The sequence below is a fragment of the Salvelinus namaycush genome, chromosome 3 (genome assembly GCF_016432855.1).
Source record: "Salvelinus namaycush isolate Seneca chromosome 3, SaNama_1.0, whole genome shotgun sequence".
Taxonomy (NCBI): domain Eukaryota; kingdom Metazoa; phylum Chordata; class Actinopteri; order Salmoniformes; family Salmonidae; genus Salvelinus; species Salvelinus namaycush.
The window spans coordinates 88,156,176-88,178,461 of NC_052309.1; the positions used below are offsets into that span (position 1 = coordinate 88,156,176).

The following is a 22,286-nucleotide window of genomic DNA, read 5'->3' on the forward strand; positions in this document are numbered from 1 at the left end:
TTTCCTTTTTACCACAGGCTGACAATCCATGTCCTTACATCAACATGTAGAAACCTGATGTCCCTTTTTACCACAGCTGGACAATCCATGTCCTTACATCAACATGTAGAAACCTGAGTTCCTTTTACCACAGGCTGGACAATCCATGTCCTTCATCAACATGTAGAAACCTGACGTTCCTTTTTACCACAGGCTGGACAATCCATGTCCTACATCAACATGTAAAACCTGACGTTCCTTTTTACCACAGCTGGGACAAATCCATGTCCTTACATCAACATGTAAAAACCTGATGCCCCTTTTTACCACAGGCTGGGACAATCCATGTCCTCTACATCAACATGTAAAAACCTGACGTTCCCTTTTTAACACAGGCTGGACAATCCATGTCCTTCCATCAACATGTAGAAACCTGACGTTCCTTTTTACCACAGGCTGGACAATCCATGTCCTTCCATCAACATGTAGAAACCTGACGTCCCTTTTTACCACAGGCTGGACAATCCATGTCCTTACATCAACATGTAAAAACCTGACGTTCCTTTTTACCACAGGCTGGACAATCCATGTCCTTACATCAACATGTAAAAACCTGACGTGCCTTTTTACCACAGGCTGGACAATCCATGTCCTTACATCAACATGTAAAAACCTGACGTTCCTTTTTACCACAGGCTGGACAATCCATGTCCTTACATCAACATGTAAAAACCTGACGTCCCTTTTTACCACAGGCTGGACAATCCATGTCCTTACATCAACATGTAAAAACCTGACGTCCCTTTTTACCACAGGCTGGACAATCCATGTCCTTACATCAACATGTAGAAACCTGACGTCCCTTTTTACCACAGGCTGGACAATCCATGTCCTTACATCAACATGTCGAAACCTGATGTCCCTTTTTACCACAGGCTGGACAATCCATGTCCTTACATCAACATGTAGAAACCTGACGTCCCTTTTTACCACAGGCTGGACAATCCATGTCCTTACATCAACATGTAAAAACCTGACGTTCCTTTTTACCACAGGCTGGACAATCCATGTCCTTACATCAACATGTAGAAACCTGACGTTCCTTTTTACCACAGGCTGGACAATCCATGTCCTTACATCAACATGTAAAAACCTGATGTCCCTTTTTACCACAGGCTGGACAATCCATGTCCTTACATCAACATGTAAAAACCTGACGTTCCTTTTTACCACAGGCTGGACAATCCATGTCCTTACATCAACATGTAAAAACCTGATGTCCCTTTTTACCACAGGCTGGACAATCCATGTCCTTACATCAACATGTAAAAACCTGACGTTCCTTTTTACCACAGGCTGGACAATCCATGTCCTTCCATCAACATGTAGAAACCTGACGTTCCTTTTTACCACAGGCTGGACAATCCATGTCCTTCCATCAACATGTAGAAACCTGACGTCCCTTTTTACCACAGGCTGGACAATCCATGTCCTTACATCAACATGTAAAAACCTGACGTTCCTTTTTACCACAGGCTGGACAATCCATGTCCTTACATCAACATGTAAAAACCTGACGTGCCTTTTTACCACAGGCTGGACAATCCATGTCCTTACATCAACATGTAAAAACCTGACGTTCCTTTTTACCACAGGCTGGACAATCCATGTCCTTACATCAACATGTAAAAACCTGACGTCCCTTTTTACCACAGGCTGGACAATCCATGTCCTTACATCAACATGTAAAAACCTGACGTCCCTTTTTACCACAGGCTGGACAATCCATGTCCTTACATCAACATGTAGAAACCTGACGTCCCTTTTTACCACAGGCTGGACAATCCATGTCCTTACATCAACATGTCGAAACCTGATGTCCCTTTTTACCACAGGCTGGACAATCCATGTCCTTACATCAACATGTAGAAACCTGACGTCCCTTTTTACCACAGGCTGGACAATCCATGTCCTTACATCAACATGTAGAAACCTGATGTCCCTTTTTACCACAAGCTGGACAATCCATGTCCTTCCATCAACATGTAGAAACCTGATGTCCCTTTTTACCACAGGCCGGACAATCCATGTCCTTCCATCAACATGTAGAAACCTGATGTCCCTTTTTACCACAGGCCGGACAATCCATGTCCTTACATCAACATGTAGAAACCTGACGTCCCTTTTTACCACAGGCCGGACAATCCATGTCCTTACATCAACATGTAGAAACCTGATGTCCCTTTTTACCACAAGCTGGACAATCCATGTCCTTACATCAACATGTAGAAACCTGATGTCCCTTTTTACCACAGGCCGGACAATCCATGTCCTTCCATCAACATGTAGAAACCTGATGTCCCTTTTTACCACAGGCCGGACAATCCATGTCCTTACATCAACATGTAGAAACCTGATGTCCCTTTTTACCACAGGCCGGACAATCCATGTCCTTCCATCAACATGTAGAAACCTGACGTCCCTTTTTACCACAGGCCGGACAATCCATGTCCTTCCATCAACATGTAGAAACCTGATGTCCCTTTTTACCACAGGCCGGACAATCCATGTCCTTCCATCAACATGTAGAAACCTGATGTCCCTTTTTACCACAGGCCGGACAATCCATGTCCTTACATCAACATGTAGAAACCTGACGTTCCTTTTTACCACAGGCTGGACAATCCATGTCCTTCCATCAACATGTAGAAACCTGACGTCCCTTTTTACCACAGGCTGGACAATCCATGTCCTTACATCAACATGTAAAAACCTGACGTCCCTTTTTACCACAGGCTGGACAATCCATGTCCTTCCATCAACATGTAGAAACCTGACGTTCCTTTTTACCACAGGCTGGACAATCCATGTCCTTACATCAACATGTAGAAACCTGATGTCCCTTTTTACCACAGGCTGGACAATCCATGTCCTTACATCAACATGTAGAAACCTGACGTTCCTTTTTACCACAGGCTGGACAATCCATGTCCTTACATCAACATGTAGAAACCTGACGTTCCTTTTTACCACAGGCTGGACAATCCATGTCCTTCCATCAACATGTAGAAACCTGACGTTCCTTTTTACCACAGGCTGGACAATCCATGTCCTTACATCAACATGTAGAAACCTGATGTCCCTTTTTACCACAGGCTGGACAATCCATGTCCTTACATCAACATGTAGAAACCTGACGTTCCTTTTTACCACAGGCTGGACAATCCATGTCCTTCCATCAACATGTAGAAACCTGACGTTCCTTTTTACCACAGGCTGGACAATCCATGTCCTTACATCAACATGTAAAAACCTGACGTTCCTTTTTACCACAGGCTGGACAATCCATGTCCTTACATCAACATGTAAAAACCTGATGTCCCTTTTTACCACAGGCTGGACAATCCATGTCCTTACATCAACATGTAAAAACCTGACGTTCCTTTTTACCACAGGCTGGACAATCCATGTCCTTCCATCAACATGTAGAAACCTGACGTTCCTTTTTACCACAGGCTGGACAATCCATGTCCTTCCATCAACATGTAGAAACCTGACGTCCCTTTTTACCACAGGCTGGACAATCCATGTCCTTACATCAACATGTAAAAACCTGACGTTCCTTTTTACCACAGGCTGGACAATCCATGTCCTTACATCAACATGTAAAAACCTGACGTTCCTTTTTACCACAGGCTGGACAATCCATGTCCTTCCATCAACATGTAGAAACCTGACGTTCCTTTTTACCACAGGCTGGACAATCCATGTCCTTACATCAACATGTAGAAACCTGATGTCCCTTTTTACCACAGGCTGGACAATCCATGTCCTTACATCAACATGTAGAAACCTGACGTTCCTTTTTACCACAGGCTGGACAATCCATGTCCTTCCATCAACATGTAGAAACCTGACGTTCCTTTTTACCACAGGCTGGACAATCCATGTCCTTACATCAACATGTAAAAACCTGACGTTCCTTTTTACCACAGGCTGGACAATCCATGTCCTTACATCAACATGTAAAAACCTGATGTCCCTTTTTACCACAGGCTGGACAATCCATGTCCTTACATCAACATGTAAAAACCTGACGTTCCTTTTTACCACAGGCTGGACAATCCATGTCCTTCCATCAACATGTAGAAACCTGACGTTCCTTTTTACCACAGGCTGGACAATCCATGTCCTTCCATCAACATGTAGAAACCTGACGTCCCTTTTTACCACAGGCTGGACAATCCATGTCCTTACATCAACATGTAAAAACCTGACGTTCCTTTTTACCACAGGCTGGACAATCCATGTCCTTACATCAACATGTAAAAACCTGACGTGCCTTTTTACCACAGGCTGGACAATCCATGTCCTTACATCAACATGTAAAAACCTGACGTTCCTTTTTACCACAGGCTGGACAATCCATGTCCTTACATCAACATGTAAAAACCTGACGTCCCTTTTTACCACAGGCTGGACAATCCATGTCCTTACATCAACATGTAAAAACCTGACGTCCCTTTTTACCACAGGCTGGACAATCCATGTCCTTACATCAACATGTAGAAACCTGACGTCCCTTTTTACCACAGGCTGGACAATCCATGTCCTTACATCAACATGTAGAAACCTGATGTCCCTTTTTACCACAAGCTGGACAATCCATGTCCTTCCATCAACATGTAGAAACCTGATGTCCCTTTTTACCACAGGCCGGACAATCCATGTCCTTCCATCAACATGTAGAAACCTGATGTCCCTTTTTACCACAGGCCGGACAATCCATGTCCTTACATCAACATGTAGAAACCTGATGTCCCTTTTTACCACAGGCCGGACAATCCATGTCCTTACATCAACATGTAGAAACCTGATGTCCCTTTTTACCACAAGCTGGACAATCCATGTCCTTACATCAACATGTAGAAACCTGATGTCCCTTTTTACCACAGGCCGGACAATCCATGTCCTTCCATCAACATGTAGAAACCTGATGTCCCTTTTTACCACAGGCCGGACAATCCATGTCCTTACATCAACATGTAGAAACCTGATGTCCCTTTTTACCACAGGCCGGACAATCCATGTCCTTCCATCAACATGTAGAAACCTGACGTCCCTTTTTACCACAGGCCGGACAATCCATGTCCTTCCATCAACATGTAGAAACCTGATGTCCCTTTTTACCACAGGCCGGACAATCCATGTCCTTCCATCAACATGTAGAAACCTGATGTCCCTTTTTACCACAGGCCGGACAATCCATGTCCTTACATCAACATGTAGAAACCTGACGTTCCTTTTTACCACAGGCTGGACAATCCATGTCCTTCCATCAACATGTAGAAACCTGACGTCCCTTTTTACCACAGGCTGGACAATCCATGTCCTTACATCAACATGTAAAAACCTGACGTCCCTTTTTACCACAGGCTGGACAATCCATGTCCTTCCATCAACATGTAGAAACCTGACGTTCCTTTTTACCACAGGCTGGACAATCCATGTCCTTACATCAACATGTAGAAACCTGATGTCCCTTTTTACCACAGGCTGGACAATCCATGTCCTTACATCAACATGTAGAAACCTGACGTTCCTTTTTACCACAGGCTGGACAATCCATGTCCTTACATCAACATGTAGAAACCTGACGTTCCTTTTTACCACAGGCTGGACAATCCATGTCCTTCCATCAACATGTAGAAACCTGACGTTCCTTTTTACCACAGGCTGGACAATCCATGTCCTTACATCAACATGTAGAAACCTGATGTCCCTTTTTACCACAGGCTGGACAATCCATGTCCTTACATCAACATGTAGAAACCTGACGTTCCTTTTTACCACAGGCTGGACAATCCATGTCCTTCCATCAACATGTAGAAACCTGACGTTCCTTTTTACCACAGGCTGGACAATCCATGTCCTTACATCAACATGTAAAAACCTGACGTTCCTTTTTACCACAGGCTGGACAATCCATGTCCTTACATCAACATGTAAAAACCTGATGTCCCTTTTTACCACAGGCTGGACAATCCATGTCCTTACATCAACATGTAAAAACCTGACGTTCCTTTTTACCACAGGCTGGACAATCCATGTCCTTCCATCAACATGTAGAAACCTGACGTTCCTTTTTACCACAGGCTGGACAATCCATGTCCTTCCATCAACATGTAGAAACCTGACGTCCCTTTTTACCACAGGCTGGACAATCCATGTCCTTACATCAACATGTAAAAACCTGACGTTCCTTTTTACCACAGGCTGGACAATCCATGTCCTTACATCAACATGTAAAAACCTGACGTGCCTTTTTACCACAGGCTGGACAATCCATGTCCTTACATCAACATGTAAAAACCTGACGTTCCTTTTTACCACAGGCTGGACAATCCATGTCCTTACATCAACATGTAAAAACCTGACGTCCCTTTTTACCACAGGCTGGACAATCCATGTCCTTACATCAACATGTAAAAACCTGACGTCCCTTTTTACCACAGGCTGGACAATCCATGTCCTTACATCAACATGTAGAAACCTGACGTCCCTTTTTACCACAGGCTGGACAATCCATGTCCTTACATCAACATGTCGAAACCTGATGTCCCTTTTTACCACAGGCTGGACAATCCATGTCCTTACATCAACATGTAGAAACCTGACGTCCCTTTTTACCACAGGCTGGACAATCCATGTCCTTACATCAACATGTAAAAACCTGACGTTCCTTTTTACCACAGGCTGGACAATCCATGTCCTTACATCAACATGTAGAAACCTGACGTTCCTTTTTACCACAGGCTGGACAATCCATGTCCTTACATCAACATGTAAAAACCTGACGTCCCTTTTTACCACAGGCTGGACAATCCATGTCCTTACATCAACATGTAAAAACCTGACGTCCCTTTTTACCACAGGCTGGACAATCCATGTCCTTACATCAACATGTAGAAACCTGACGTTCCTTTTTACCACAGGCTGGACAATCCATGTCCTTACATCAACATGTAAAAACCTGATGTCCCTTTTTACCACAGGCTGGACAATCCATGTCCTTACATCAACATGTAAAAACCTGACGTCCCTTTTTACCACAGGCTGGACAATCCATGTCCTTACATCAACATGTAGAAACCTGACGTCCCTTTTTACCACAGGCTGGACAATCCATGTCCTTACATCAACATGTAAAAACCTGACGTCCCTTTTTACCACAGGCTGGACAATCCATGTCCTTACATCAACATGTAGAAACCTGACGTCCCTTTTTACCACAGGCTGGACAATCCATGTCTTTACATCAACATGTCGAAACCTGACGTCCATTTTTACCACAGGCTGGACAATCCATGTCCTTACATCAACATGTAGAAGCCTGACGTCCCACCTTGCCACAGTGGAAGCATGTGACTTGATTTCCCGGTCTCTGATTTTCAATTGAAGGAACACAGACAAGAACAAATAGCAGCAGGAATGGTTATACAGCTAGAGACACAATAGTGTTAAAATATATATCAGAACAAATAGCAGCAGGAATGACAGCTAAAGACAATCTATATGGGGTGGGGAGTTGAACCAGCTATGACTGAGCAATCTTGGTATCAGGTATATGAGGATAAGGAACAGCATGGTCTGTAAAGGGTAGGCTCTCAGCCCAACAGTCAAGACTGTTTGAGGAAATAAAAAAGTATCTCTCACCTGAATAGAATATTCCACCACACAACCCACCTCCAACACCTCCTGGGACCACCCCAACACACCATCCAACCCCTCCTGGGACCACCCCACCACACCCTCCAACACCTCCTGGGACAACCCCAACACACCATCCAACCCCTCCTGGGACCACCCCAACACACCCTCCAACCCCTCCTAGGACCACCCCAACACACCCTCCAACCCCTCCTGGGACCACCCCAACACACCCTCCAACCCCTCCTAGGACCACCCCAACACACCCTCCAACCCCTCCTAGGACCACCCCAACACACCCTCCAACACCTCCTGGGACCACCCCAACACACCCTCCAACCCCTCCTGGGACCACCCCAACACACCCTCCAACACCTCCTGGGACCACCCCAACCCACCCTCCAACCCCTCCTAGGACCACCCCAACACACCCTCCTGGGACAACCCCAACACACCCTCCAACACCTCCTATAACAATCTTTCAGAACAGCTGGTTCTCTCATGCATGTTTCAGTGTTTTTTGCCTCGAAGCGAGCATAGAAGTAGCTTAGCTCGTCTGGTAGGCCCGTGTCACTGGGAAGCTCTCGGCTGTGCTTTCTTTGTAGTCTGTAATGGTTTTCAAGCCCTGCCACATCCGATGAGTGTCAGAGCCGGTGTAGTACGATTCGATCTTAGTCCTGTATTGACCCTTCTCCTGTTTGATGCTTTGCCTGTTTGATGGTTCGTCGCAGGGCATAGCGGGATTTCTTATAAGCTTCTGAGTCCCGCTCCTTAAAAGCAGCAGCTCTAGCCTTTAGCTCAGTGCGGATGTTGCCTGTAATCCATGGCTTCTGGTTGGGGTATGTACGTATGGTCACTGTGAGGATGACATCATCGACGCACTTATTGATGAAGCCAATGACTGATGTGGTGTACTCCTCAATGCCATTGGAGCAATCCCGGAACATATTCCAGTCTGTGCTAGATAAACAGTCCTGTAGCTTAGCATCTGCTTCATCTGACCACTTTTTTATTGATCTAGTCACTGGTGCTTCCTGCTTAAATTTTTGCTTGTAAGCAGGAATCAGGAGGATAGAATAATGATCAGATTTGCCAAATGGAGGATGAGGCAGAGCTTTGTTTGCGTCTCTGTGTGTGGAGTAAAGGTGGTCCAGAGTTTTTTGTCCTCTGGTTGCACATTTAACATGCTGATAGAAATTTGGTCAAATAGATTTAAGTTTCCCTGCATTAAAGTCTCCGGTTACTAGGAGCGCCACCTCTGGGTGAGCATTTTCTTGTTTGCTTATGGCGGAATACAGCTCATTCAATGCTGTCTTAGAGCCAGCCTCTGACTGTTGTGGTATGTAAACAACTAGGAAAAATACAGATGAAAACTCTCTAGGTAGATAGAGTATCTCATGATAAGCTGTAGACCACACTACCTCCGGTGAGCAATAGCTCGAGACTTCCTTAGATATCGTGCACCAGCTGTTATTTACAAAAATACATAGTCCGCCGCCCCTTGTCTTACCAGACGCCGTTGTTCTGTCCTGCCAGTGCAGGGTATAACCAGCCAGCTGTATGTTGATAGTGTTGTCTTTCAGCCACGAAGCATAAGATATTAGAGTTTTGAATGTCCCGTTGGTAGTTTAATCTTCCTTCGTAGGTCATCTATTTTATTGTCCAACGATTGCACGTTTGCTGGCAGAATGGAGGGAAGTGGGGGTTTATTCGATCGCCTACGAATTCTCCGAAGGCAGCCCGCCCTCCGGCCCCTTTTTCTCTGCATCCTCTTCACACAAATCACGAGGATCTGGGCCTGTTCCCGAGAAAGCAGTGTATCGTTCGCGTCGGGCTCGTCAGACTCGTTAAAGGGAAAAAAGGCTTCTGCCAGTCCGTGGTGTGTAATCACAGTCCTGATCTCCAGAAGTTATTTTCGTTCATAAGAGACGGTAGCAGAAACCTTACGTACAAAATAAGTTAAAAAATAAGTTACAAACAACGCAAACAAACTAACAAAAAAACACAATCGGTTGGAGACACGTAGAACGTCTGCCTTCTTCTCCGGCGCAATTTATGTACGAGTGTGTGTGTGTGTGTGTGTCCAGTGTGTGTCCAGTGTGTGTCCAGTGCGTGTGTGTGTGTCCAGTATGTGTGTCCAGTATTTGTATGTGTGTCTAGTGCGTGTGTGTGTGTGTCCGTTACTTGTGTGTGTGAGTCCAGTGTGTGTGTGTACAGTGTGTGTGTGTTCTCACAGGGCGCAGGATCACAGAAAGATACAGACACAGAGTTACCATGGTTATTATTTAAAGGAATAAACTGGTCCAAACTGGTTTGTGTTACTCCATGTATTTAAATGTCATATTGTGATCAAACATAAAACACATGATTAGAGTGAAACATCATGTTGTGTTTGACACAGTGACCATCTGACACAGGGACACTGAGGAGTTAACATCATAAACCCTAAACCCTGGATAGAGGGGCTCAGTGAATGTGGTGTTGAATGTGTACAGGTGGGTCAGTGTGTCAGAGGAGACTCTGTAGAAGGACAGAGTGCCGGCTGGCCAGTCCAGATACACTCCTACTCTGTGGGAGCTGGAGGAGGGGATGTCAATGGTCGTGTGATTATTATTGTGACAGGCCTTGTAACTGTTGTCAGAGCAGAGCAGAGTCCAGGACTTGTCATTGTATCCAATCCCACAGTCAATACCCCCTCCTCTCCTTTTGATTCCTTTATATGTCACTCCCATAACAGCCCCTCTCCCACTCCTCTCTACCTCCCAGTAACAGCGCCCAGTCAGACCCTCTCTACATAGCACCTGTTCACAGTCCTCAAATCTATCTGGGTGAACAGGATACTGCCGCTCCTGTCTCCTACATGTCACCTTTCTGTTCTTCTCAGACAGAGAGAGGAGTCTGTTTACTGTGTTTGGGTCCAGTGTGAGATCAAATGCATCTGATGGATAAAACCAGACACAATATTAGAAATCATCATCATTCCATTAGAATGTTAACTCACTTTTCACTAATTAATTTAATGTAGATGTTTCTAGGTATCAAAAGGAGAAGTTAATGCATGCATGAACACACACACATTTCTAATGTAACACATGCCACACACATACACAGACACACACATTGTCAAAGCTACACTTTATAAACGTTGGTGTCCCTGATTTCTGCTTCTGTAGAACTACAGCTTATATTTAATATGATCAAGTAAGTAATGATGGTCTTTGACTTTGACTTAACTTGAATTAAGACTTATTCTTAGTCATATTCTTCACAGCAGTCAACACTCACATTTTCTAGGCCCAGGTTTCATTGTGTGCTCTCCACCATGTTCCACACTGTAGCGGTAAGCAGAAGAACAGACAGTCATTGAGGGATACACGTCAACCCACACACACACACACACACACTCAGCATATAATTTGTCCAAGTGGTGGTAAGAATGTTTGTCTTAACTAGTCTGATAACTTAAACATGTCTGATATGAACATTGACATAAACCTTCTACATACTTGAGTTTCTCCAGTCTGCAGTGTGGATCCTCCAGTCTAGCAGAGAGCAGTCTGACTCCTGAGTCTCCTGGGTGATTGTAGCTCAGGTCCAGCTCTCTCAGGTGTGAGGGGTTTGACCTCAGAGCTGAGACCAGAGAAGCACAGCCTTCCTCTGTGACTAGACAGCCTGACAGTCTGCAAAGAGATCATTGCCATTTCACAAACACACTGTTAACTGACCAGACCATTTAAAAAGCAGTATCAGTCAAAAGACACACAGTGAGGTATCATATTTAGATTGTATTGAGTATTCAGTCCACACCAAACAAAATCAAATCAAAATCAAATCCAACTTTATTTGTCACATGCGCCGAATACAACAAGTGTAGACCTTGCCGTGAAATGCTTAATTACAAGCCATTAACCAACAGTGCAGTTCAAGAAGAGTTAAGAAAATATTTACCAAATAAACTAAAATAAAAAACGAAATAAAGAATTATTAAAGGTCTATGTAATGGTCAGGTGGCCATTTGATTAATTGTTCAGCAGTCTTATGTCCTTGGGGGTAGAAGCTGTTAAGGAGCCTTTTGGTCCTAGACTTGACGCTACGGTACCACTTGCCGTGCGATAGCAGAGAAAACAATCTATGACGAGGGTGACTGGAGTCTCTGACAATTTTATGGGCTTTCCTCTGACACCGCCTATTATATAGGTCCTGGGTGGCAGGAAGCTTGGCCCCAGTGATGTACTGGGCCGTGCACTCTACCCTCTGTAGAGCCTTGTGGTCAGATGCCGAGCAGTTGCCATAGCAGGCGGTGATGCAACCGGTAAGGATGCTCTCGATGGTGCAGCTGTAGATCTTTTTGAGGATCGGGGGACCCATGCCAAATCTTTTCAGTCTCCTGAGGGGGAAAAGGTTTTGTTGTGCCCTCTTCACGACTGTCTTGGTGTGTTTGGACCATGAGTTCGTTGTTGATGTGGACATGGAACTTGAAACTCTCAACCCGCTCCACTACAGTCCTGTTGATGTTAACCCATCCTTGACTTCGGCGATGTCATTTACAAAATAGCCTCCAACACTCTACTCAGCAAACTGTAAGTAGTCTATCACAGTGCCATCCGTTTTGTCACCAAAGCCCCATATACTACCCTCCACTGCGACCTGTATGCTCTCGTTGGCTGGCTCTCACTACATATTCGTTGCCAAACCCACTGGTCTCCATAGCAACACCCACCCATAGCACACACTCCAGCAGGTATATTTCACTGGTCATCCCCAAAGCCAACACCTGCTTTGGCCGCCTTTCCTTCCAGTTCTGTGCTGCCAATGACTGGAACGAATTGCAAAAATCACTGAAGCTGGAGTCTTATATCTCCCTCTCTAACTTTAAGCATCACCTGTCAGAGCAGCTCACAGATCACTGTACCTGTACACAGCCAATCTGTAAATAGCACACCCGACTACCTCATCCCCATATTATTAGTTCCCCTCTTGCTCTTTTACACCCCAGTATCTCTACTTGCACATCATCATCTGCACACATATCACTCCAGTGTTAATGCTAAATTGTATTTATTTCGCCTCTATGGCCTATTTATTGCCTTACCTCCCTTCACTTCTACATTTGCACACACTGTACATAGATTATTCTATTGTGTTATTGACTGTACGTTTGTTTATGTGTAACTCTGTGTTGTTGTTTTTGTCGCACTGCTTTGCTTTATCTTGGCCCAGTCTCAGTTGTAAATGAGAACTTATTCTCAACCAGCCTACCTGGTTAAATAAAGGTTAAATAAAAAAATATATAAAAAAATAAAAATAATGGGGGTCTCTTCAGCCCTCCTTTTCCTGAAGTCCACGATCAGCTCCTTTGTCTTGCCCACATTGAGGGAGAGGTTGTTGTCTTGGCACCACACTGCCAGTTTTCTGACCTCCTCCCTATGGGTTGTCTCATCATTGTCTGTGATCAGGCCTACTACTTATGTGTCGTCAGCAAACTTAATGATGGTGTTGGAATCGTGTTTGGCCACGCAGTCGTGGGTGACCAAGTACACACCCCTGAGGGGCCCCAGTGTTGAGGATCAGCGTGGCAGACGTGTTGTTGCCTACCCTTACCACCTGGGGGGCGGCTCGTCAGGAAGTCCAGGATCCAGTTGCAGAGGGAGGTATTTAGTCCCAGTGTCCTTAGCTTGGTGATGAGCATCATAGGCACTATGGTGTTGAACGCTGAGCTGTAGTCAATGAACAGCATTCTCACATAGGTGTTCCTTTTGTCCAGGTGGGAAAGGACCGTGTGGAGCACAATTGAGATTCCGTCATCTGTGGATCTGTTGGGGTTGCATGCGAATTGGAGTGGGTTTAGGCTATCCGGGAGGATGCTGTTGATGTGAAACTTGACCAGCCTTTGAAAGCACTTCATGGCTACCGACGTGAGTGCTACAGGTAAACATTTTAGGCAGGTTACCTATGCTTCCTTGGGCACAAGCTATGATGGTCTGCTTAAAACATGTAGGCATTACAGACTCAGTCAGGGAGAGGTTGAAAATGTCAGTGAAGACACTTGCCAGTTGGTCTCCACATGCTTTAAATACACGTCCTTTTAATCCATCTGTTCCGTGGCTTTGTGAATGTTTAAAGGTCTTGCTCACATCAGCAACTGAGAGCATTATCACACAGTCATCCAGAACAGCTGGTGCTCTCGTGCATGCTCCAGTGTTGCTTGCCTCGAAGCGAGCATAAAAGGTATTTAGCTCGTCTGGTAGGCTTGCGTCACTGGGCAGCTCGCGTCTGGTTTTCCCTTTGTAGTCCGTAATAGTTTTCAAGCCCTGCCACATCTGACGAGGGTAAGAGCCGGTGTAGTAGGATTCAATCTTAATCCTGTTGTCACGCCCTGACCTTAGAAATCCTTTATTCTCTATTTTGGTTAGGTCGGGGTGTGACTAGGGTGGGCATTTTAGTTTCTTAATTTCTAGGCTGGCTTGGTATGGTTCCCAATCAGAGGCAGCTGTCTATCGTTGTCTCTGATTGGGGATCATATTTAGGCAGCTTTTTCCCACCTGTTTGTTGTGGGATCTTGTTTTTGTATTTTTGCCTTTGAGCACGACAAAGCTGCACATTTGTTCCTTTGCTCTTTATTGTTTTTGTGCCGGTTCACATAATAAAAGATGATGAACCCAAACCACGCTGCACTTTGGTCCGACCATCTTTACATCAACGATTGTGACAGAAGATCCCACCACCCACGGACCAAGCAGCGTGCCCAGGAGTTGCAGGGATCCTGGGCCTGGGAGGAAAGCCAGGAGTGGAGGACATCCTGGACTTGGGACGAAATACTGGCAGGAGACAAAAGCCTGCCATGGAAGCAGGCGGAAGCAGCGAAGGAGGGACAGCGACGACACCGGGGTTCGCGGCCACGACGTAGGCCCAAGAATTGGTTTCAAAACCAATGGGGGGGGGGGCACACGGGGTGGTCGGTGGAGCTGAGGGGTGAGTCAGAGACCGAGGAGGAATATTGGGATAGATTGAGCGAGGAGTGGTTGGTGAAAGTTGAGGAGAGTGATGAGAGAGAGCTGTTGGTTTGGCTGGAGAGGCAAGACAGTCGCCCTGAGGATCGTGTTAGCCGTCCGATGCCACCTGTGCCAGCTCTCCGCACTCGCTTTGAGGAGAGTGTCATCGTTCCGGTACAATGTGTGCCGGTTATACGCACCATGTCTCCAGTGCGCCTCCACAGCCCGGTACGTCCTGTGCCAGCTCCCCGCACCTGCCGTGCGAAGGTTGTCATCTGTCCAGGACACGTTGTGCCAGATTTACGCTCCAGACCTCCAGTGCGCCTTCACGGCCCAGTGCGTCCTGTGCCAGCCACCCGCACTTGCCGTTGGAAGGTTGTCATCTGTCCAGGACACATTGTGCCAGCTCTACGCTCCAGACCTCCAGTGCGCCTCCACAGCCCGGTACGCCCTGTGCCAGCTCTACGCTCCAGACCTCCAGTGCGCCTCCACAGCCCGGTACGCCCTGTGCCAGCTCCACGCACCAGGCCTCCAGCGACGGTCTGCAGTCCGGAGCCTCCAGCGACGGTTCCTAGTCCGGAGCCTCCAGCGACGGTTCCCAGTCCGGAGCCTCCAGCGACGGTTCCCAGTCCGGAGCCTCCAGTGATGATCCATGGCCCGGAGCCTCCAGCGAGGGTTCCTAGTCTAGAGCCTCCTGCGAGGGTTCCCAGTCCAGAGCCTCCTGCGAGGGTTCCCAGTCCAGAGCCTCCTGCGAGGGTTCCCAGTCCAGAGCCTCCTGCGAGGGTTCCCAGTCTGGAGCCTCCTGCGAGGATTCCCAGTCCGGAGTCCCCGGCGACAATCCACGGTCCGGAGTCCCCGGCGACGATCCACGGTCCGGAGCTTCCGGCGACGATCCACGGTCCGGTTCCTCCGGCGACGATCTACAGGCCAGAGCTTCCGGCGCAATCCACGGCCCGGTTCCTCCAGCGACGATCCATGGGTAAAAATTTGGTAAAACTGATTTAATTTTGCCTGCATTAAAGTCCCCGGCCACTAGGAGCGCAGCTTCTGGATGAACATGTTCTTGTTTGCTTACGGCCTTATAGAGTTGGTTGAGTGCGGTCTTAGTGCCAGCATGAATGGCTATGAATAATATAGATGAGAACTTGGTAGATAGTGTGGTCTACAGCTTATCATAAGGTACTCTACTTCAGGTGAGCAATACCTCGAGACTTCTTTAATATTAGACATCACGCACCAGTTGTTATTGACGAAAAGACACACACCCCCACCCCTCGTCTTACCAGACGTAGCTTCTCTGTTCTGCCAGTGCATTGAAAATCCCTCCAGCTCTATATTATCTGTGTTGTCGTTCAGCCACGACTCGGTGAAACATGAGATATTACAGTTCTTAATGTCCCGTTGGTAGGATAATCGTAATCGCCTACGGATTCTCAGAAGGCAGCTCAATCTGCGTTCTCTTTTCCTCCGTCTTTTCTTCATGCAGATTACGGGGATCTGGGCCTGTTCCCGGGAGAGCAGTATATCCTACTCGTTAAAGGAAAAAGCGTCCTCCAGTCCGTGGTGAGTAATCACAGTTCTGATGTCCAGAAGTTATTTTCAGTCATAAGAGACGGTAGCAGCAACATTATGTACAAAATAAGTTAAAAAAAATATGTTACAAACAACGCAAAAAATTAACAAAATAACACAATTGATTAGGAAGTAAGACGTCAGCCATCTTCTTCGGCGCCATCTTTTGACAGTGAAGCTAACATTTAAATGTGGTTCTATACTATATCATTTTCAACTTGAGATCAAATGTTTCATATAAGGTAACAGTATATAATGTCACCTTTTATTTGAGGGTATTTTCATACATATCCGTTTCACCATTTAGAAAAATAAACACTTTATGTATTTAGTCCCCCTATTTGAACAAGTCAAAGTATTCTGACCAATTCACTTATTGTGTATTAAAGTTGTCAAAAGTTTAGTAATTGGTCACATATTTTTTTTATGTAATGAATACATCAAGCTTGTGACTTCCATGATTAAAGAAAAATCAATAATGAATCACTAATATTAAAGAGTGAGATTGTTACAGAAGCTACAACAAAACATAATTACCTCTCACCATTAACCTCAAATAAAAGGTGGCATTCTATACTGTCGCCTAATATGAAACATTTTATCTCAAATCCAAAATGCTGGAGCATAGTGCCAAATTTAAAGTCTGTAAGCTTCACTGTCCAAACACATATGGTGTGGACTATGTGTGCCTGGTAAACACATGGATCTGGTGAACAGTTATTACTTGTTGACCAACTACAGGAATACTGACCTCAGAGTCTCCAGTTTACAGTGGGGATTCCCCAGTCCAGCAGAGAGCAGCTTCACTCCTGAATCCTTCAGGTCATTGTTACTCAGATCCAGCTCTCTCAGGTGTGAGGGGTTTGACTTCAGAGCTGAGACCAGAGAAGCACAGCCTTTGTTTGTGACTCCACAGCCTGACAGCCTGACAGAGAGATCATCATGATTTCTCAAACTCACTGTTAATTTAACACCAGCAGTGTAGAAGGACAATGGCAGATGCAATTGGTTCATTCTCTCAAACAACATATAGATTCATCTTCCGTCTCCTAGAATTGTATGGTCATATTGTTATACTAATGTGAACAGCAATGCACTGATTCAATATGTTATGCAATAATACATATTTTTCTCTAAACTGAATATTTCTTCCTGATGATTAGTACTTAAATGTTGTTTTATGTACTCACAGAGCAGCTCTGGAGGCTTTGATCACTGGCAGCAGCCTCAGAAGACCTTCCTCTGATCTGGAGTATTTCTTCAGGTCAAACACATCCAGCTCCTTTTCTGATGTCAGCAACACAAAGACCAGAGCTGACCACTGTGCAGGTGAGAGTTCTTCACTGGAGACACTTCCTGATCTCAGGTAGCTTTGGATCTCCTCCACTAGAGAATGGTCATTCAGTTCATTCAGACAGTGGAACAGATTGATGCACTTCTCTGGAGAGAGATTCTCCCTGATCTTCTCCTTGATATACTTGACTGTTTCTTCATGACTCTGTGAGCTGCTTCTTGTCTTTGTCAGAAGACCTCGTAAGTGCTTCTGATTGGAATCCAGTGAGAGGCCCAGAAGGAAGCGGAGGAAAAGGTCCAGGTTTCCCATCTCACTTTGTAAGGCTTTATCCACAGCACTCTTGTAGACAGTGACTTTACTTTTGATCCTCACATAAAAGTTCATGACCGTTGATTGTGGTTTGGCCATTAGATTCTCATTGTTGTTGATGAATGAGAGGAACACATACACAGCAGCCAGAAACTCCTGAATGCTCAGATGCACGAAGCAGTACACCTTGTCCTGGTACAGCCCACATTCCTCTTTAAAGAGCTGTGTGCACAATCCTGAGTACACTGATGCTTCATTGACATCAATGCCAGCCTCTTTCAGGTCTTCTTCATAGAAAATCAGATTACCCTTCACAAGCTGTTGAAAAGCCAGTTTTCCCAGTGACAGAATGCTCTCTTTATTCCAGTGTGGACCTGTCTTTTCTTTCCCAAGATACTTTTCATTCTTCTGTTCGGTATGAAACACCACAAGGTGTGTGTACATCTCAGTCAGAGTCTTGGGCATCTCTTCTTTCTTATGTTTCAGCATGGGTTCAAGGACTATTGCAGAAATCCAACAGAAGACTGGAATGTGGCACATGATGTGGAGGCTCCTTGATGTCTTTATGTGTGAGATGATTCTGCTGGCCAGGTCCTCATCACTGAATCTCTTCCTGAAATACTCCTCCTTCTGTGGGTCATTGAACCCTCGTACTTCTGTCACCTGGTCAACACACCCTGAAGGGATCTTATTGGCTGCTGCAGGTCGGGTAGTTATCCAGAGGAGAGCAGAGGGAAGCAGATTTCCCTTGATGAGATTTGTCAGCAGAACATCCACTGAGGTTGACTCTGTGATGTCACAACAGATCTTGTTTTTCTGGAAGTCTAGGGGCAGTCGGCACTCATCCAGACCATCAAAGATGAACAGAACTTTGTACTTGTCGTAGTTGGAGATTCTTGATTCTTTGGTTTCCATTGAGAAGTGATTGAGAAGTTCAATCAAAGTGTGTTTTTCCCCTTTCATCAAATTCAGCTCCCGAAAAGGGAATGAAAATACAAATTGGACATCCTGATTTGCTTTTCCTTCTGCCCAGTCCAGAATGAACTTCTGCACAGAGACTGTTTTTCCAATGCCAGCGACTCCCTTTGTCAGCACAGTTCTGATAAGTTTGTCTTGTCCAGTTAACGGTTTGAAGATGTCATTACATTTGATTGCAGTCTCTGGTCTTCCTTGTTTCCTGGTTGTTGTCTCAATCTGTCTCAGCTCATGTTCATTATTGACCTCTCCTGTTCCACCCTCTGTGATGTAGAGCTCCGTGTAGATCTTATTGAGAAGTGTTGGGTTTCCTTGTTTAGCGATCCCCTCAAATACACATTGAAACTTCTTCTTCAGATTAGATTTGAGTTCACGTTGGCAAATCACAGCAAGCTCATCTGAATGAAGAAACAACACAAAGGATATTAATATTATTTATTCTGATTTAATGCCTACAGTATTGTTAGACTGTGCTATAATGTTTAAATTGTAATAATTTAGTCTATTACTGTAACTTCCTGTATAAATGTGTAAATGTTTTCATAATGATGTGTGACTGATTCATATGATTATTGGTATTATTGATGGTATTATTCATGTTGTCTCGTTCCTCTCTCTCTGTCTGTCTATCTATATTATATATATCTATATTAATTCACTCTCGTCTAAATGAATCACCACAACACATCCCTGCTGGTACTGTACTTGATGAGGTCACTTGGTGTTGTGTTAAGTCTGGTACAATATCATTGAGTTACACAGCTACTTTAGCTCTACTTTAGTTACAGCTTTTAAATGTTTGTTATTAAACAGCATTCAACATGAGGCAGACAGCTCTTACTTTTCTCCAGTGTGTCAGCAAGCTCCTTCTGATTCATTTTCCTCAGGATGTGCAGTGTGATCTTCAGAGCCCCCTCTCTGGCACTGCTCTCCTGCTTCTCATCTTCAGCATCCACCACTTCCTTATCCTGCTTCTGACTCTCAAAGCCTTCTGGGAGTTCTGGACTAAGAATCCTCTTGAACATCTTCAGCTCGTTCTTCACAAATGTCATAATATTCTCTTCAAGCATCTGAAATAAATAAAGTAAATAAGTTAAGCAAGAGAATAAATGTTTTCTCATTAACACATTAATGAATGATTGACAGATCAACTTTTTCTTGAGGTAAACAAAAACAAATGTACATAACAGGACCACATACAATGAATATGGAGGCCAGGTCTGTTTGATGACTCTGGGAAGACTGACCACTGAGAATCTCTGACTCTGATCTCTCCTGTTGGTTTCTGTGGACAAAACATCCAAGGAGTGCGTGCGCACACACACACACACACACACACACACACACACACACACACACACACACACACACACACACACACACACACACACACACACACACACACACACACACACACACACACACACACATAATGTTGTGGTTGTTTAATATTGTTTTAGGACTATGAAAATGGAAAAAAGGATTAACCTATGGATTATGAAAACAACAAAAATAAATACAAAAATGGGAGAGTAGAAATGACTAGAGACAGTGTTGTTTAACTCACTGACCATGACCCATGAGTTCTTCTTACCTTTGTTCAGTAGAAAAGTCTCCCTCTCTAAACATTATAGGTATACCCATAGACCGGTCACTCTTCATGGACACACAGCTGGGTACAGGGGAGGCTGGTCTCTCCTGCTTGATTGGGCTTCAACACAACAGAGACAAACATTACATCTCTCATCTCCTCTGAACTCAGATGGGGAAACATAAGAAGAGTTTCATTCCAAAACGCTATATATCCGTTTTCAGAAATGTTGGTAAATTTGCTTTGATAGTTTAAACTACACTCTGAACAACAGTGTCTTGACGAGAGAGCACATGTTCTATGTCAGGTGAAATTGTGCATCATTAGCTCATTGTCATGGATTTATCCAAATAAATGTCACTAGAAAACAGCTTAAACAAATGGAAATGCAGCTACTTTGCTGTTATTCTGGCTGCACTCTTTGACGTGACTGTAAGTTATCTGTAGTTGGCTAGCTAGCAAGGGATAAGAACATTGCCACCCAGTTTGGCAATGGATCATTTAGAACGAACGACTGGGTCTCATCCATAGATACAGAACAAAAAGACTTAACGACTGGGTCTCATCCATAGATACAGAACAAAAAGACTTAACGACTGGGTCTCATCCATAGATACAGAACAAAAAGACTTAACTACTGGGTCGCGTCCATAGATACAGAACAAAAAGACTTAACTACTGGGTCTCATCCATAGATACAGAACAAAAATACTTAACTACTGGGTCTCATCCATAGATACAGAACAAAAAGACTTAACTACTGGGTCTCATCCATAGATACAGAACAAAAAGACTTAACTACTGGGTCTCATCCATAGATACAGAACAAAAAGACTTAACTACTGGGTCTCATCCATAGATACAGAACAAAAAGACTTAACGACTGGGTCTCGTCCATAGATACAGAACAAAAAGACTTAACGACTGGGTCTCATCCATAGATACAGAACAAAAAGACTTAACGACTGGGTCTCATCCATAGATACAGAACAAAAAGACTTAACTACTGGGTCTCATCCATAGATACAGAACAAAAAGACTTAACTACTGGGTCTCATCCATAGATACAGAACAAAAAGACTTAACTACTGGGTCTCATCCATAGATACAGAACAAAAAGACTTAACGACTGGGTCTCGTCCATAGATACAGAACAAAAAGACTTAACGACTGGGTCTCATCCATAGATACAGAACAAAAAGACTTAACTACTGGGTCGCGTCCATAGATACAGAACAAAAAGACTTAACGACTGGGTCTCATCCATAGATACAGAACAAAAAGACTTAACTACTGGGTCGCGTCCATAGATACAGAACAAAAAGACTTAACTACTGGGTCGCGTCCATAGATACAGAACAAAAAGACTTAACTACTGGGTCGCTTCCATAGATACAGAACAAAAAGACTTAACTACTGGGTCTCATCCATAGATACAGAACAAAAAGACTTAACTACTGGGTCTCATCCATAGATACAGAACAAAAAGACTTAACTACTGGGTCGCGTGTCTGGCAACCCAACCGATAGAAAGTAACCATGAGCAATCATTTCTGATGAAAACAAATGTGATTGGGATATAGCATGTTGGAAATAAACTCTTCATATGAACAAACTTGTCATCTCACCTTTTAGCTGTGGTGTCATGTTCTCCAGAGAGACTCATTTTAGAGGCAGGGCCCCCCTCCTCTCTCTCCCCAGAGAGACTCATCTTAGACCACTGACAACTAAACAGAGATCCAACATGTTGGTTGTGGTTAACATAGTGACAACTAAACAGAGATCCAGCATGTTGGTTGTGGTTAACATAGTGACAACTAATTCTTGAATGTCAAATGTTCTCTTTTATTCATTATCTCTCAGA

General features: G+C 44.5%; 1 protein-coding gene across 1 annotated transcript; it reads right to left on the reverse strand.

Annotated features, from left to right (window-relative positions):
* Nucleotides 1–9,887: 9,887 nt before the first annotated feature.
* Nucleotides 9,888–19,892, reverse strand: LOC120044099 (NLR family CARD domain-containing protein 3-like; the record flags this gene model as incomplete). The annotated part of the gene is made up of 6 exons (XM_038988688.1): nucleotides 9,888–10,627; nucleotides 10,766–10,769; nucleotides 11,204–11,369; nucleotides 17,005–17,178; nucleotides 17,444–19,229; nucleotides 19,673–19,892. Coding segments are annotated over 6 exons (2,907 nt in total), but the record flags the coding sequence as incomplete, so codon positions are not given.
* Nucleotides 19,893–22,286: the final 2,394 nt, after the last annotated feature.